Below are 16,416 nucleotides of genomic sequence, written 5' to 3'. Positions count from 1 at the left end.
CAATCTCACAATTTATCCCTACCCCCTATAAATTTTGTTTTATTATTATTATTTTTACTATTTACTTATTTATTTTTGGTTGCATTGGGTCTTTGTTGCTGTGCACAGGCGTTTACTAGTTGTGGAGAGCAGGGACAGCTCACAGCAGGGGCTGCTCTACCTTGCGTTGTTGCAGAGCACAGGCTCCAGGCACACAGGCTTCAGCAGCTGCAGCACGTGGGCTCAGTAGTCGCGGCTCCTGGGCTCCAGAGCACTGGCCCAATAGTTGTAGCGCAAGGACTTAGTTGCTCTGCCGCGTGTGGGATCTTCCTGTATCCAAGAATGAACCCACGTCTCCTGCATTGGCAGGCAAATTTTTACCACTGAGCCAAGTAAATGAATAGTTAGATCTTTTCCTAAAAATGTCTTAAGAGATATTGACTTTAAAAATCACTAAACTATTTTAAGGTTAAAAAATGAGGTTGAAACATTAAAAATGTAGATCTAAAACCAGAATACTGCAATTCATTATTTTTAGGATATTTTGATATTTGGTTAACTATATATTTTTCCAACTTTCATACTTAGATATAAAAATTTTAGAAAATGTATAATGATAAAAATTGATTCTGACTGTATTCAGAGAATGCTTTATTCTGCTTAGTATTTTCAGATTTTTATTTTGATGTTTACTAGAAAAATGTTTCCTCTTAAACTATGTGAATAAATGTTAAAAAATTTAGAAACTTCTGCCTGTAACATAGAAATAAATATATTTTGTTTAGATATCTTTAAGTAGAATAAATTTTCAGAATTTTTTATTAATGAATCATACTTCTGACCTTTTTTCATTGTTATTCATTATTTTAATTACCACATCTATAATGACAATATTCCATGAAGTTTTAAGTTGGATAAATATTTGAATTCTTTAGGAACTGAGAATATTATGGCTAAACTTTGCTCTCAGATAAAGCATAATAAAATCCAAGGGAAACCTGAAGACAAGATCAAATCTCAAAATCTTTCAAAGAGAGGTGTCTATTTAACTGACTCTACAAGGCTGTTATCTGTACATTGTACAAAATACAACTTCCATGTCATGTAATTAATAGTTAATAGTGACATACAATTTTTTTTAACCTCAGTTACAAATAGTTGCCAATTTCATGTTTTGGTTCATGGTTCACTGTCATTGTAGGAGCCTGGCAGGGTACAGCCCATAGGGTCCCAAAGAATCGGACGTGACTGTAGTGACTTAGCATGCATGCATGCACACTGTCATTACTCAAGGCACAACTCTTCTCTTGTTTGACTTTGTCTTAATTTTATTTCCTCTTCAGGTCCCACTCCAGCTCATATCTAAACCCCTTCCCCATAGTATATGGTGATGTATTTTACAACTTAGAAAAATTCTGTATCCCTAAAACACGTAGTGTTTCTTTTGTGGAAAAAATATTTATGAGTGAGATTGTATGATATTGTGGCAGGAGATTGGGTGGAGGACAGTAGAGAAGTATCAGTGAGTATAAATTTCATATTTTGTACCCAGCACATAGCTCAACACTTAGATATTGTTCAATTAAAAAAGAAAGAAAGAAATCACCTAGACCTGCATTCTGGTTTCATCTCTATTAGTAAAGAGCTACATGCACTCAGAGAGGCAGGTTTCCTCTCAGATGCCGCCTCTGTGAGTTATAGGTTTCTACATTATGATCTTGAGTTTTTTCCCTAGCTCCTGCTTCCTGATTTTAAATGTAGTATCTCCTGTAAATGTGTGATTGCAGAAATCCTCTGGTTCTGGGGAGTCTGAAGAACAGAGTGTCACCTAAACATCAGTGTGTCCTGGCTGTGAGATTCCTATAATGATGCCCCAATATGTTTTTGGCCAGATACTGAAGCAGCCTAACTTCAGCCATGAAGTACAAACATTGCAGATATTTCAAACACTGCAATGCCTCTATGATGCACAATGCCCATGTCATTTCGCCTGCTTATTGGCAATGCCTCATCATTTTTGTATAAATATGCATATCCTGTTGTATTCCCCATTTATTTCTAGTTCTCATCCCTATGATTTACAGCCATTAGGACTTGGCGAAAAAGGAATGAAAAGGAAAATACATTATTCTTAGCTTGTGAGGTTTACTAAAAGATGCTTACTCCTTGGAAGGAAAGTTATGACCAACCTAGACAGTGTTTTAAAAAGCAGAGACATTACTTTGCCAACAAAGGTCCGTCTAGTCAAGGCTATGGTTATTCCAGTGGTCATGTATGGATGTGAGAGTTGGACTATAAAGAAAGCTGAGCGCCGAAGAATTGATGCTTTGAACTGTGGTGTTGGAGAAGACTCTTGAGAGTCCCATGGATTGCAAGGGGATCCAACCAGTCCATCCTAAAGGAGATCAATCCTGGGTGTTCATTGGAAGGACTGATGTTGAAGCTGAAACTCCAATACTTTGGCCACCTCATGCGAAGAACTGACTCATCTGAAAAGACCCTGATGCTTGGAAAGATTGAGGGCAGGAGGAGAAGGGGACAACAGAGGATGAGATGGTTGGATGGCATCACCGACTCAATGAACATGGGTTTGGGTGGACTCCGGGAGTTGGTGATGGACAGGGAGGCCTAGCGTGCTGAAGTTCATGGGGTCACAAAGAGTCAGACACAACCGAGCGACTGAACCGAACTGAACTGAACTGTGAGGTTTACAGAGGGAGAAGGCAGGCTTGTTAATATTCTGTTCAGGCACTGCTGTGTTATGGGAGACGTTCCCAATCTCTTTCTTTCCTCTTCCTTCCTTCCTGCTCTAGGCTGGATTAGGTGTCGCTCCTTATCCTTCTGTAAGCTTGTGTTCCTATCGTTTAATGTGCCAGATTGTTTGCTTTCATTTACTTTATTATTATTGGCTGCACTAGATCTCTGTTGCTGGACGGGTGGGGGGTTTGCTGTCATTATAGCAAGTGGGGGCTACTCTGCGTTGCAGTGCATGAGCTTCTCACTGCGGTTAGGTGGCTTCTCTGTTGCAGGGCACAGGCTCTAGGGGCGTGGGCTTCAGTAGTTGCGGCTCCTGGGCTCTAGAGTGTAGGCTAAGCAGTTGTGGCACACGGGTTTAGTTGCTTAGAGGCACTTAGGATCTTCCCAGACCAGGGATCAGACTCATGTCCCCTGCATTGGCAGGCGGACTCTTACCCACTGTCCCACCAGCGAAGACCCCACGTTGTTTTCTAAGTTTCCGTTTCTGTGCCTGTATCTCTGACTGGCTGAAGTGCCCTCCTGTTAGGGACTGTGTTCTTAATTATGTTTGTTTCTAGCACAGTGCCTGGCATATCCGGAGGACTTTGTTGAATGAATAATGAATGAATTTAATTGACCAAACTGTGAATAAAGAAACAATTTAATCAAAGCCTATCCATTACTGCATAACAATATTTACCTGCATACAATGTATTAATACAGTAGTTGAATCTTTGATCTATTTGAATGACTGTTTGTTTCTTAGCTGTTTGGGGCTGAAATACCTCTAAATTTAATTGCCTCCATGTTCAGACTGAGGAGTTTGAGCAAAGAACAGGTGTGGGAAATCCCTTTTCTTTCTTCAAAGCACCCAGACCACAGAGGCTGGTGCTATCTACCTATTAACAGCCACGACTCTTTAGAATGACTCAGTGACCATTTGTGATTCTGTTCAATTTCACTCCAAAGAATTTATCCCCGTATATTTTTTTAAATATTTATTTATTTGGCAGCGTTGGGTCTGAGCTGTGGCATGCAGGATCTTTTGTTGTGGCACCTGGGCTCAGTAGTTGAGGCTTAGTCACATGTGGGATCTTAGTTCTTTGATCAGGGATGAAACCCATAGTCCCTGCATTGGAAGGCAGATTCTTAACCACTGGATCACCAGGCAATCCAAATGTATCACTTTTTCATCTCACTGTCTTCTCTTCCACTCTTTCCCTCTAAATTGTTCTATATTTCCAGTCCAGCATAAAAGTAACTTGGAAGCCATCATTTTGTCCTAACAAAGATCTGAAAAAGCAATAAATGAACAACTCTTAGACCTATCAGAGAACTGAGGTCAAAGGGCAAACTTCTATCACAAAAACTGGGGAAACAGATAAGCTACAGAGAATCACACTTACTAAGCAGACACCTGCAAGAGAAATCCTCCTTTGAAACTAGTATCAAAGTATCAAAAAACTATATGTGTGGATAAGTCTGAAAATTAAAAACCCCAAGAAGGCCAGTCTTAGAAGGAATCCCTTGAAGTGAGGAGTTTTACTTCTAGGAGCTCTGCCAGGTTCTCACAGTGAAGATTAAAAAAAAATCCTGTTGCTTCCCGCAGGGAGGAGAGGGGCACTAGCAATTTGAAACAGGGTTTAGGAGAAACTTTTTTTTGATGTTCTTTGGAAGGAATGATGCTAAAGCTGAAACTCCAGTACTTTGGCCACCTCATGCGCAGAGTTGACTCATTGGAAAAGACTCTGATGCTGGGAGGGATTGGGGGGCAGGAGGAGAAGGGGACGACAGAGGATGAGATGGCTGGATGGCATCACCGACTCGATGGACGTGAGTTTGGGTGAACTCCGGGAGTTGGTGATGGACAGGGAGGCCTGGCGTGCTGCGATTCATGGGGTTGCAGAGAGTCGGACATGACTGAGCTACTGAACTGAACTGAACTGTGGTTTTATTAACCATTCAAGTACAGGAGGATCTGGGAGTGTTAGTCTCAGTTGTATCCGACACTTTGCGACCCCCATGGTCTGTAGCCCACCAGGCTCCTCTGTCCATGGCATTTCCCAGCAAAAATACTGGATTAGTTTGCCATGCCCTCCTCCAGGGGTTCTTCCCGACCTGGGGATCGAAACTGGGTTTCCCGCATTGCTGGCAGATATTTTACCGTCAAAGCCACCAGGGAAGTAGCATCCAGGAAGATGTGGGCAAAATCAGGATTTCAAAGTTTCAGCATCTTAACAGTATGAAGGAAGTCCCTGCATACTCTCCTCAAAAATGCTTTTCTGCAGCTTTTGATATGAGCAAACCATTTTCTTCTTTAGCTTGTTGATGTGGTGGATTATGCTGAATGATTTTCCGATATTAAACCAGTCTTGCATACCCGGGATAAATCCCACTTGGTCATGGTGTATCATTCTTCTTATGCTTGATTAGATGTGCTAATGTTTTGTTGAGGATTTTTGCATGGACATTTGAAAGATATTAGTCTGTAGTTGTCTTTTCTTGTAATGTCTTTTGTTTTGATATTAGGGTAATGCAGGCTTCATAGAATGAGTTAGGAAATATTCCCTCTGCTTCTATTTTCTGGAAGAGACTGGAAAATTGGTAGAATTTCTTCTTTAAATGTTTGGTAGAACTCACCAGTGAACCCATCTGGGCCTGGTACTTTCTGTTTGGGTATTTTATTCATTACTGATTTGATTTCTTTAACAGATATAGGCCTATTCAGATTGTCTATTTCTTCTTGTTTAAGTTTTGGTAGCTTTCCAATCTACCAAATGGAACTGATCCATTTTATCAGGGTTATCAAATTCATAAACATAGTAGTAGTTCATAATATTACTTGATTATTCTATCAACTTCCCTGGGATTATTTGTTATGGTCTCTGCTTCTTCCTTGAAATTTGTAATTTCTCTCTCTCTCTCCACCACCTCCCCCTCCTTCTCTCTATCCCAGGAACCTCATGGGAGATTTCTCAGTTGTATTGATCTTTTCAAACATCCAGCTTTGGTCTGGTTGATATTCTTTATTAATTTCCTGTTTTCAATTGTGTTGAGTTTTGCTCTGGTTTTTGTTTGTTCTTTTCTTTCTCTTACTTTGAATTTCACTTGCTCTTCTTTTTTCTAGTTTTCTAATATGAAACCTTAGATTATTGATTTTAGATCTTCCTTCCTTTCTAACATGTGCATTCATTGCTACAAACTTGCCTCCATGCACTGCTTGTGCTACAGCCCACAAAGTTTAATACATTTTATTTTTACTTCCATTTAGTTCAAAATATTCCATTTCTCTATATCCTTTTTCATTTGACCATGTGTGATTGAGAAATTATTATTTAATTTCCAAGTATTTTAGGATTTTCCAGTTGTTTCTGTTATCGATTTCTATAGTTTTATTCCATTGTGGTTTGAGAGCAGACATTGTAAGATTTTTATTCTTGAAAACTTGGTAAGGAGTGTTTTATGGCCCAGACTCTGATCTATCTTGGTGAATATTCCATGTCAGCTTGAAAAGAACATGTATTCTGTTGCTGTTGGATGAAGTAGACTATAGATGTCACAGATGCAGTTGACTGATGGTGTTGTTGAGCTCAACTAGGATCTTACTGATTTTCTGCCTGATGGATCTACCTGTTACTGATGGAGGCGATCAAAGTCTTTAGCTATAGTAATGGATTCTTTTATTTCTCCTTGCCTTTCTATCAATTTTTGCCTCATGTATATTTTGACACTCTGTTGTTAGGTGCATTCACATTAAGGATTGTTATGTCTTTGGAACAATTATGGAGAATTGGCTTTTTTTTTTTTTCATTGCATGTTGCCCTTCTGTAATCCTGATAATTTTCCTTACTCTGAAGTCTGCTTTGTTTGAAATTAATATAAGCATCCCACCTTTCTAGTTTTAGTGTTAGCATATTTTCCTCTACACTTTTACTGCTTGTCTGTATCTACATTGCCTTTTTTTTCCCCCAAACATCATGCAGTTGAGTGTTGTTTTTTTTATCCAGTTTGACAGTCTCTGCCTTTCAAGTGGGGTATTTCGACCACTGATGTTTTAATTATTATTTATATAGTTGAGTTATAAATCTAAAATATTTGTTACTATTCTGTATCCATTGCCTTGTTCTTTGTTTCTTGTATTGATTTCCACTTTTTCTGGCTTCTGTGGGTTTAACTGAACACTTTATGTGATTTCATTTTTAACCTCTGTTGGCATATAAGTTTTACTTCTTCTTTTTTTTTGTACTTTCTAAGTAGCTGTCCTTTGGTTTACAAAGGGCAACTAAGCCTGTGCACCAAAACTGCTGAACCCACCTGCTGCAACTAAGACAGTGCAGCCACATAAACAAATAACAAGAACTTAAAAATAAAACTAATCCAAGTTCTTTTTCCAGTAACACTGTATCACTTCACAGGCAGTACAAGTACTCAATAGCAATTTCACCCCAACCCCTCCCTCCCATCCTTCATAATAATGCTTTCATTCACTTCACTTATCAAGAAGTTATCATCACTACATACATTTTGGCTAGTATCATTTGGAACAAATTGTTGTCTGTCACATCAAATGGGCTTCTCTGTGGCTCAGACGGTAAAGACACCTGCAATGTAGGAGACCTGGGTTTGATTCCTGGGTTGGGAAGATTCCCTGGATAAGGGAATGGCTACCCACTCCAGTATTCTTGCCTGGAGAATTCCATGGACAGAGGAGCCCGGTGGGCTACAGTCCATGGGGTCACAAAGAGTCATACACGACTGAGTGACTTCACTCCAGAGTTTTTGTTGGACCAAATGAGAATAAGTAATCTTAGAATATCATTTGTCTCTAATCTGAATGAAATAGTCAAACTTCATAGCAATATAATTAATATAGTTTTCACTGAAGAATCAGAAAGTGGTTTGTGGTTATATTTACTAGTGGATAAGCTCCAGGATGACATTCTGGCTGTCCAGAGTCTAAATAGTTACTGGTCCATAGTCGGTGTTCAATAAAGAACTGTTGAATATATAGACCTTCTTTCAAAAAAATAAGTAAAGGATTTTAATTTGCCTTTTTAAAAAATTTGTCTTATTTTATTCCTTCTCTGAAGCTATTTTCTTTATGCAAATCTTAGTCTTTGACTTCTATCATTTCCTTTCTTTCTGGAAAAAAAAAAAACAACCTTCCTAAATGCATATCTTGCAAGGCCCAAGTTTCCTCAATTTTTGTTTGTCTGAGAAAGTTGTTATTTCTCTTTTTACTTCTGAAGAATAATTTTCTTCCACAAAGAACCCTGGTTTGGTGGGATTTTCTTTCCTTTCACACTTTAAGTATTTTACCTCACTTTCTTCTTCTTTTTTTTTTCTTTTTACAATTTTTATTCTTCATCTTCTGCAGGTAAAATGCTTTTTCCTTCAGGATTCTTCTTTTTTAGAATTGTAATTCAGTTTATTCACAATCAATCTTGAAACCATACAATTAAAAATTTTTTTTAAATTGGAGTATAATTGCTTTACCATGTTGTTAGTTTCTGCTGTACAACATCTTGAATCAGCTATCTATATATATACACATATCCCTTCCCTCTTGAGGTTAGGCCTCTTTTAAGATTCTCTGTTTTTTACCTTTGGTATTTTGTAGCTTGGGTATGAGATGCCTATGCATAAATTTTTTAAAATATTTTTCCTGCTTGTTGTTCTGTTAGTTTCCTACATATGTGGTTTGGTGTCTATCATTTATTTTTGAAAATTTGAAGTCATTATTTCCTCGAATACTTCTTTTTCCTCTCTTTTCCTTTTCTCTCTGGTATTCCCCTTGTGTTTATGTTACTTCTTTTTTCAATTGTCCCACAGTTCTTGAATATTCGGTTCTGCCCTTTTAATTCTTTTGTTTTCCCCTTTGTACTTAGGTTTCTAAGTTTCTGTTGACATTGATTCAAGCTCACTGATGCTTCCCCTTCAGCTGATTCTATTCATGAGGGCAGGAAAAGCATCCTTTATTTCTGTTACATTGTGGGGTTTTTTGTTACTAGAATTTCTTTTTAATTTTTTTCTTGAAGTGTCCATCGCCCTGCTTACATTTCCTATCTGTTCTTGCATGTTGCCCACTTTTCTATTAGAATCATTAGCATATTATTCCTAGTTGTTTTAAATTCCCGATGTGATAAGTCCAACATCTCCACCATATCTGTGTCTCATTCTGGTGCTGGCTCTGTCTCTTAAAACTCAATGAGTGTTTTTGGTTTTGGTCTTTTAGGATGCCATATAATTTTGTGCTTAAAGTTAGACATAATGTAACTGGTAAAGGACCTGAGCTAAGTAGGTGTTTAGGGTAAGGTTTTATTTTTGTCTGGCTAGGAGAAGGTGTTTACTGTAGCGGTTGCTGTCAGAGACGAAAATTCCCTTGTTGTGCTTGTTTATCTATTCTCTGTTGTCTTTGGGTTTCCCTTGAGACTTCTTTGTCAATAAAGTATAATACCTTCTCTGTCGACTTTCCTGGTGGTTCAGACAGTAAAGAATCTGCCTGCAATGCAGGAGACCCAGGTTCAGTCCCTGGGTTGGGAAGATCCCCTACAGAAGGAAATGGCAACCCACTCCAGTATGTTTGTTCAGAGAATCCTATGGACAGAGGGATTTTAACATTTTCTGCTATCGATACTTCCCATTACATATCTCTTCATTCCGGGTAAAGTTTATATCTTTTTACTGGTTCTCACCTCTAATTCATAATAGAATCTCTTTTGGGGAGCTTTAAAATATGTGTTTGGTCTGTAGAAAATTATTAAAATGAACAGAAGTTAGGATATCTCAGCATAGAAGTGATAACTATAAAACAAGAACCAAAAGGAAATTTTAGAACTGAAAATCCCATTATCTGAAATTAAAAATTCACTTGAATGTTATTAACAGAGTTTGAACACTGCAGAAGACATAATGAGCGAACTTGAAGAGAGGTTTGATAGATCTAAAGAGCATTCCATCTGAAGAGCAGAGGTTAAAAAAAACTGAAAGAAAACAGGGAACAGAGTCTTGGTGACCTTCGGGACAACACCATGGAATATGTTTGGAATTGAAGACTGAAAAGAAATAACTAACAAATGAGAAAAAAAAATGGCTATAATTTTCTCAAATGTAGTACAAAACACCAATTTACACATTCGAAAAGCTTAGAAAGTCCCAAAGAAAGATAAATATAAAGAAAACACCACCTGGGCACATCATAGTAACAAAGAGAAAATTTTGTGCATAAAAAAAATTTTTTTTGCATTCAAAAGACCAATGAATGACCTGACTTAAACAATGGAGCTAAGAATTAAAGTGGTGAAAGAAACCTGTTGACTCATTACTCATTTATACCCAGTGAAAATATTTTTAAAAAAACAAAGGCAAAATGAAGAAATTGTGGCAAATCATATATTCTGAATAAAGCTACAACAATGAATGTAACTAGAATAAACATGTCAATTATAAGGCTGAGATTCTCCAACTGGAAAAAAGCAAGCTGAAATTATAAGCTGTCTACAACATGCTCAGTCAGTCACGTCCCACTCTTTGGGACCCATGGACTGAAAAGAAAAACCAATAATCTCAACCATTCCACTGAAAGTAGCATCAGAAACATTTGGGAATGCATTTACAAAAGATGTATACAATCTGTACATAGAAAGCTTACCAAATGTTGTCAAGATTAAGTAAGAAAGGTCTAATATAAAACCATCTCATTGATTGCAAGACTCAATATTGTTAAAATGTCAATTCTTGTCAATCATCACTTTCAATGCAATATCGATTAAAATCCCAGCAGGATTTTTTTAATTAAATATTTTATATAAAACTTATATCGAAACACAAACAATTTCAGAGGAAAAAGAGAACAATTGGAGGACTTAAACTACCTGATTTCAACACTCACTATAAAGCTATGGTAATCAAGGCAACAGGCTTCCCAGGCGGCTTGCTGGTGAAGAATCTGCCTGCCAGTGCAGGAGCAGCAGGAGACGGGGTTCCATCCCTGTGTCAGAAAATCTGCTAGAGGAGGAAATGGCAACCCAGTCCCGTATTCTTGCCTGGGAAATTCCACAGCCAGAGGAGTCTGGCGGACTCCAGTCCATGGGGTCGCTAAGAGTGGAACACGACTGAGCACACACGCACACAATCAAGGCAACGTGGTATTGGCACAGGAGAGAAAATGAATAGATCCATGGAACACAATATAGTGTCCAGAAATGGAACATATAGATGGTCAATTGAATTTCAACAAAGGCAGTAATATTATTCAATGGGAAAAGAAAGTGTTTTTAATAAATGATATTGGAACCGCTGGATAAACATGGAGGAAAAAGGAATTTTAATTCCTACCACACCGGCCTCACAAAACTGATACAAAAGGGTGGAGCTGGAGGCTCCCGTTCGTGTCTCCCCTGCCCAGTCCCCAGCTCACAGTCGCCCTAGCCTTGTAGGACCTAGTCTTGTGCCGCTCACCCAATACTGGACTCCCCACAACCGAAGTCCAGCAGAGCGCGCATGTTTAGGGACAGCTGGACGAGCCCGACCCACGTGGGGACCTCCTCCTCCTGGCCCGTTTGGTTTCCTATGCCAATTAGCCGCCAGCAGTTCTGTTTCCCAAAGGCTTTAAAGACTCTACAGGGAAGAAAAATCTCCAAGAAAGGCTGAATGGAGTGGATTCCTCTAGCTTGCCTGACTGCAAGAGCAGCAGTAGGGTCGAGAGGAGTTGGTATGAAGTCCTGCGTGTGAAAGTCAGACGTTGACCCTGGCATTACTGCAAGGCACAGGTAGTGATGGAGGAGATCCGAAGCCTATTTGTGACCTGAATTCAGACCCACCGATGGCAGTCTCTGTGACCTTCATTCTGTCCACCCACCTATTCACTGAGTATCTGCTCCAGTCAGGCACCTGGCTACTAAGATGCTAAGAGCAAACCTCTGATTCAACAACTTTCCCCTGGCACAGAGCTGCCACGTGACTGGAGGCAGTGATACCCCTCCCCTGCACCCACACTGTCAATGAGCATGGGAGGAGCAGAAGCTGAGAGCCAGTAGAAGACGGTAGTCAGAGGACTAGAGGTAGCTCAGGAGGGTCGTTGCCCCTGAGAAGGGATCCGGTTCAAGAAGATCCTTTAATGCCAACTCTTTATGTATCGGACTTCCCAAGTGGCTCCCTGGTAAAGAATCCGCCTGCCAACGCAAGAGATGCAGGAGAGGAGAGTTCCATCCCTGGATCGGGAAGATCCCTGGAGGAGGAAATGGCAACCTACTCCAGTATTCTTGTCTAGGAAAGCCCATGGACAGAGAAGGCTGGTGGGCTGCAGTCCATGGGGTCAGCCAAGAGTCGAACACGACTGAGCGACTGAGCACGCACGCAGGCTGCGTTCAACTCGCGTTCGCGAGGGAGACAGGAGAGGGGGGCGGAGATTCTTATTTTTCCGGGACTGATTGAGCAATATCCTAAGACAAGGCGGGGCCACAGCAGCCTGCTTTCTCCAAAAGCGTGAGTACAGTGCGCGGGAGCGGAGGTATACAGAAGAGCTCCGAAGTCTGGACATCAGAGGCCGGCTTTCCAAGTTCCACGGACGACCGTGAAGATTCCTCATGACTGTGCCTACCATCAGCCTGCGGGGACCTCGACAGCGAACGCTGCCCGACCGCAAGGGGCAGCGCGGACGGAGGGCACCGGCCTCCTCCAGCGCCGGCGCAGGGCGCTCCGGTGGCCCCAAACTTCGGTTCGGGTACCTCGTCTTCGTCATGGGTGTCGTGTTGTGGGTGAGTACCACCGCGGGTACCACTCCGGAAGGCGCGCCGGGTGGCCGGTAAATGGCGGCGGGAAAAAACCCGGCGGCGTGCCTGCCCGGGTCAGCTGCGGCCGGGGCATGTCCGAGCGAGATCTACCGTGGGCTGAATGGGGGGAAGGAGCAGGTTCAGGGCCTGGCAGGACAGACCCGGGCCCAGAGGGAGAAGAGCCCGTGTTCTCCGTCCCGGTCCTAGGCTTGTCTGGCTGTCCCAGAAGTAAATTCCAAAGGAAAAGGAATGGAAAACTCCTTTGGAAGCCTCTCTGCTCCCCTTCCTTCCCCGCTCCTCCCTCCCGTCTCCCTTCTTCCTTTCCCTCTCCCCTCCCCTTTTATGTTGAGATTCTAGAATATGCTCATCGCATCTATTCTTCCCCTCGATTTTACAGAAAAGTAGCTTTCCCACCCTCCCTTGCATTCAGCACCCCTTCTGGGCTGCTGTTGGTCATTTTGCAAATTCCTTCCACATTCTTCCTCAGCAACCCACAGGGCTTACAGGGTAAATCCCCAGTAATCAGGCGGCTAGCCTCAGGGGCTCTGTCTAGTTTAGGAGGAAAGGGTCTGAAGATGTTATTTTGATTTCTGTTTTGAGTCTGAAACAGGTGTGGCATGCATCCTGAAAAAACTATTTAATGGCTGCCCTGAACTCCAGGCGGAAGGGTCTACTGTTAACCTAGCTGTGTTTTTACTTGTAAAAACAACTACCCACAGCCACACAAATCTTAGAAGAAACAGGTCTCAGAGCACAGGAAGACCTTGAGAACAAGTCTGACACTATGGCTTTGTCACCGCTGATGGGGTTTAGAGTAAAAGAGAAACCCTGTATGATGTTACTTACACGTTACTTACACTTACACGTGCAATATAAAAATTACAACAAACTAGTGAGTAACACACAAAAAAGAAGCAGACTCAGGGATACAGAGAACAACCTGGTGGTTACCAGTGAGGAGAGGGAAGCAGGGAGGGGCAAGATAGGGATGAGGGGAAAAGAAGAGTTATTGTGAGATTATATGAAATCCTGTGTGTGAATCGCTTGAAAATTGTAAAGCACTATAGAATTTAAAGAATCTTTTGTTCAAAAAAAAAAAAAGAAGAAACGGTGCAGCTTTTAGGGCCCATTTGTCCCCAGGGAGGAAAGAGTAGTGTTGTTTTGGGTGACCTATCAAGGGAGAGTGAAAATCAAACTAGACCCTAAAACAGTTACATCAGCTCCAGAAGTCACATGGGCACACAGCAAGGTCCAACTAGACTCTGGAAACCCAGCTAACTTATTGCATCACTTGCGGGAAGTAAGTGGTGAGAAGCACGAAAGGAAATCCTCACTCGGGACTCATCTCTAACTTCACCAGCTTGGTAGCAGAGTGGACAAATTGCTGAGCCGAACTGAAGACACTTCCACAACCCATCGTCCCTTCTCACTTGCTTTCTTTCTTTTAATTGCCCAAGGCTCAAAGGCTGCAGGAATCTTAGTTCCCAACCTAGGATCCAACCTTGACCCCTGCAGTGAAAGTGCAGCATCCTAACCACTGGACCCCCAGGGAAGTTTCCTGGATTCCCTCTCTTTTGTCCCATGCTGCTGCTCCACCGCAGCCCTCCCGTCTCCCTCCTCTGTCTCTATCTCTCACACTCCCAACCCACCCTCCACACACACACACCACAAGTCTGTGAGTGGCAAAGTCTCACATCTCCACCGCACCCTGGTGCACCCCAGTGTTTGTCTCTCAAACAGCGTGCAATGGAGATTACATACCAGGAAGCCTCCTCCTCGTCCATCCCAGCCCCCCCCACCCCCTCCCCACTCCCATTACTTTGACTTCCTTCTTGTCTGTGATCCTGGCACTGTGGGACTTTTCCCTCCATGTCCACACCTGTTCTCTGCCACTGGGAGTCTTGTCACATCTGCCTTGCAGCCCTTCCAGGCTCTTCTCACTTTGGTGACTTTACGGGAATCTCTGTTGCTGCCTCAGGTTCCTGTGGCCAGAACTGCCCTGAGGAAAGGAAGGACCTCGCCTTGTCCCCGGTGCCCCACAGCCCCTGCACAGGGCTACTCAGCAGGCTGCAGACAGGACTCCCCCTGAATGCGTGGGTGGTGTGGGTTCTAAGATGCCTGCACTAATGTCAGTGTTTTGTCCTGCTCTGAGGGGCATGGGGGTATTGATCTGGGTGGTGGGAAATGTGACCGGCAAGCTGGGGGCAGAACAGAGATAACTGGATGTCAGTGCTGACGGATTGCCCAGGTCCATAGAAGACTATTTCAAGTTTTCATCTGATGTTACCAAAGATTTTTTAAACGTACATTTGTAGTGTTAAAAGTGTCAATTCATCAGGAAGACATCTTAACCATAAATATATTGTGCCTAATAAAAGAGCTTTAAAAATACATAAAGCACAAATTGATGAAATCAAAGGACTATCATATCACCCTTTAATGAAAATGAAAAAGGGTAGTAACATTATTGGGCTTCCCCAGTGGTTCATCGGTAAAGAATCTGTCTGCCAATGCAAGAGACACAGGTTAGATCCCTAGGCTGGGGAAGATCCCCTGGAGGAGGAAATGGCAACCCACTCCAGCATGCTTGCTGGAATATCCCATAGAGGAGCCTGGCAGGCCACACTCCATAGGGTTGCAGAGTCTCTCACAGCTTAGCCACTAAACAACAACAAAAGTAACGCTGTCAACCATAATGGGAATTCCCCTGACGGTTCAGTGGTTAGGACTCTGCTGTGTTATGGAGGGCACAGCAGGTTCACTGGTTGAGGAACTAACATCCTCGAAGCTGCACAGAGAGACCAAATTAGAAAAAAAAAAGAAAAATCAACCATCTTGATTTAATTGACATTCAGAGAGCATGCTTGCAACATCTAATGAAGACTCATTCTTTTTTGATGAATGTGGTACTTCCACTAAGATAGACCACATTCTAGACAATTTAAAAAGTCTAAATAAGTTTAAAAGCAATGAAATAATATAAACTCTGTTCTCTGACTTTAATGAAATTACAATGCCAGTCAAGAATGATCTCTAGAAAAAGACTCCAAAATTTGAATATTAAGCAACATCCTTCAAATCATTATGGTTCTTAGATGAAATCAAAAGAATATATTTTTTGAATTTCAAAACAAATAGTAATGAATATATACTAAATGGAAACTTGTGAAAAGCTGCTAACACAGTGCTTAAACTGCAGTTTTCAATTAAAGTGTACTACTGCTGCTGCTGCTAAGTCGATTCAGTCATGTCCGACTCTGTGCGACTCCATAGAAGGCAGCCCACCAGGCTCCCCCATCCCTGGGATTCTCCAGGCAAGAACACTGGAGTGGGTTGCCATTTCCTTCTCCAATGCATGAAAGTGAAAAGTGAAAGTGAAGTCACTCAGTCACTCTTAGTGACCCCGTGGACTGCAGCCTACCAGGCTCCTCTGTCCATAGGATTCTCCAGGCAAGAGTACTGGAATGGGGTGCCATCACCTTCTCCGAATTAAAGTGTGAGTGCATGCTAAGTCACTTCAGTCGTGTCCTACCCTTTGTAACCCTACGGACTGCAGCTCGCCATGCTCCTCTGTCCAAGGGATTCTCCAGCAAGAATGGAGTGGGTTGTCGTGCCCTCCCCCAGGGAATCTTCCCGACCCAGGGACTGAACCCACATCTCTTTAAGTCTCTTGCACTGGCAGGTGGGTTCTTTACCACTGGTGCCACCTGGGAAGCTCTTCCAATTAAAGATGTTCTATTAAAAGAATAGGGGGTTGGGAGAAATGGGGAGTAAAATTTTTTTAATTAAAGAAAAAAAAGTGACCTGAAGATTCACATTTTTAAATCACCATAAAATAAGTGCAAATTGAACTCAAAAGAATAGGGAGAAAATAATATGAGTAGAAATCAATGAAATAGAATACAAATAATGAAAGGAATTGACAAAC

General features: G+C 41.6%; 1 protein-coding gene across 3 annotated transcripts in view; it reads left to right on the top strand.

Annotated features, from left to right (window-relative positions):
- Positions 1-11,761: 11,761 nt before the first annotated feature.
- LOC109563117 (tumor necrosis factor receptor superfamily member 10B) overlaps positions 11,762-16,416 on the top strand; it is a 36,081-nt gene continuing 31,426 nt past the window's right edge. For 2 of the 3 annotated variants that reach the window (XM_070794921.1, XM_070794923.1), the window contains exon 1: positions 11,762-12,473. In XM_070794921.1, coding sequence (XP_070651022.1) covers positions 12,303-12,473 — 171 coding nt within the window. In that variant the 5' untranslated portion in view covers positions 11,762-12,302. The remainder of the gene's footprint in view (positions 12,474-16,416) is intronic. The other variant, XM_070794924.1, reaches the window with a different exon arrangement.

Source organism: Bos indicus, chromosome 8, assembly GCF_029378745.1.
Source record: "Bos indicus isolate NIAB-ARS_2022 breed Sahiwal x Tharparkar chromosome 8, NIAB-ARS_B.indTharparkar_mat_pri_1.0, whole genome shotgun sequence".
NCBI classification, from domain to species: domain Eukaryota; kingdom Metazoa; phylum Chordata; class Mammalia; order Artiodactyla; family Bovidae; genus Bos; species Bos indicus.
This window is presented reverse-complemented; position numbering and strand designations above follow the sequence as displayed.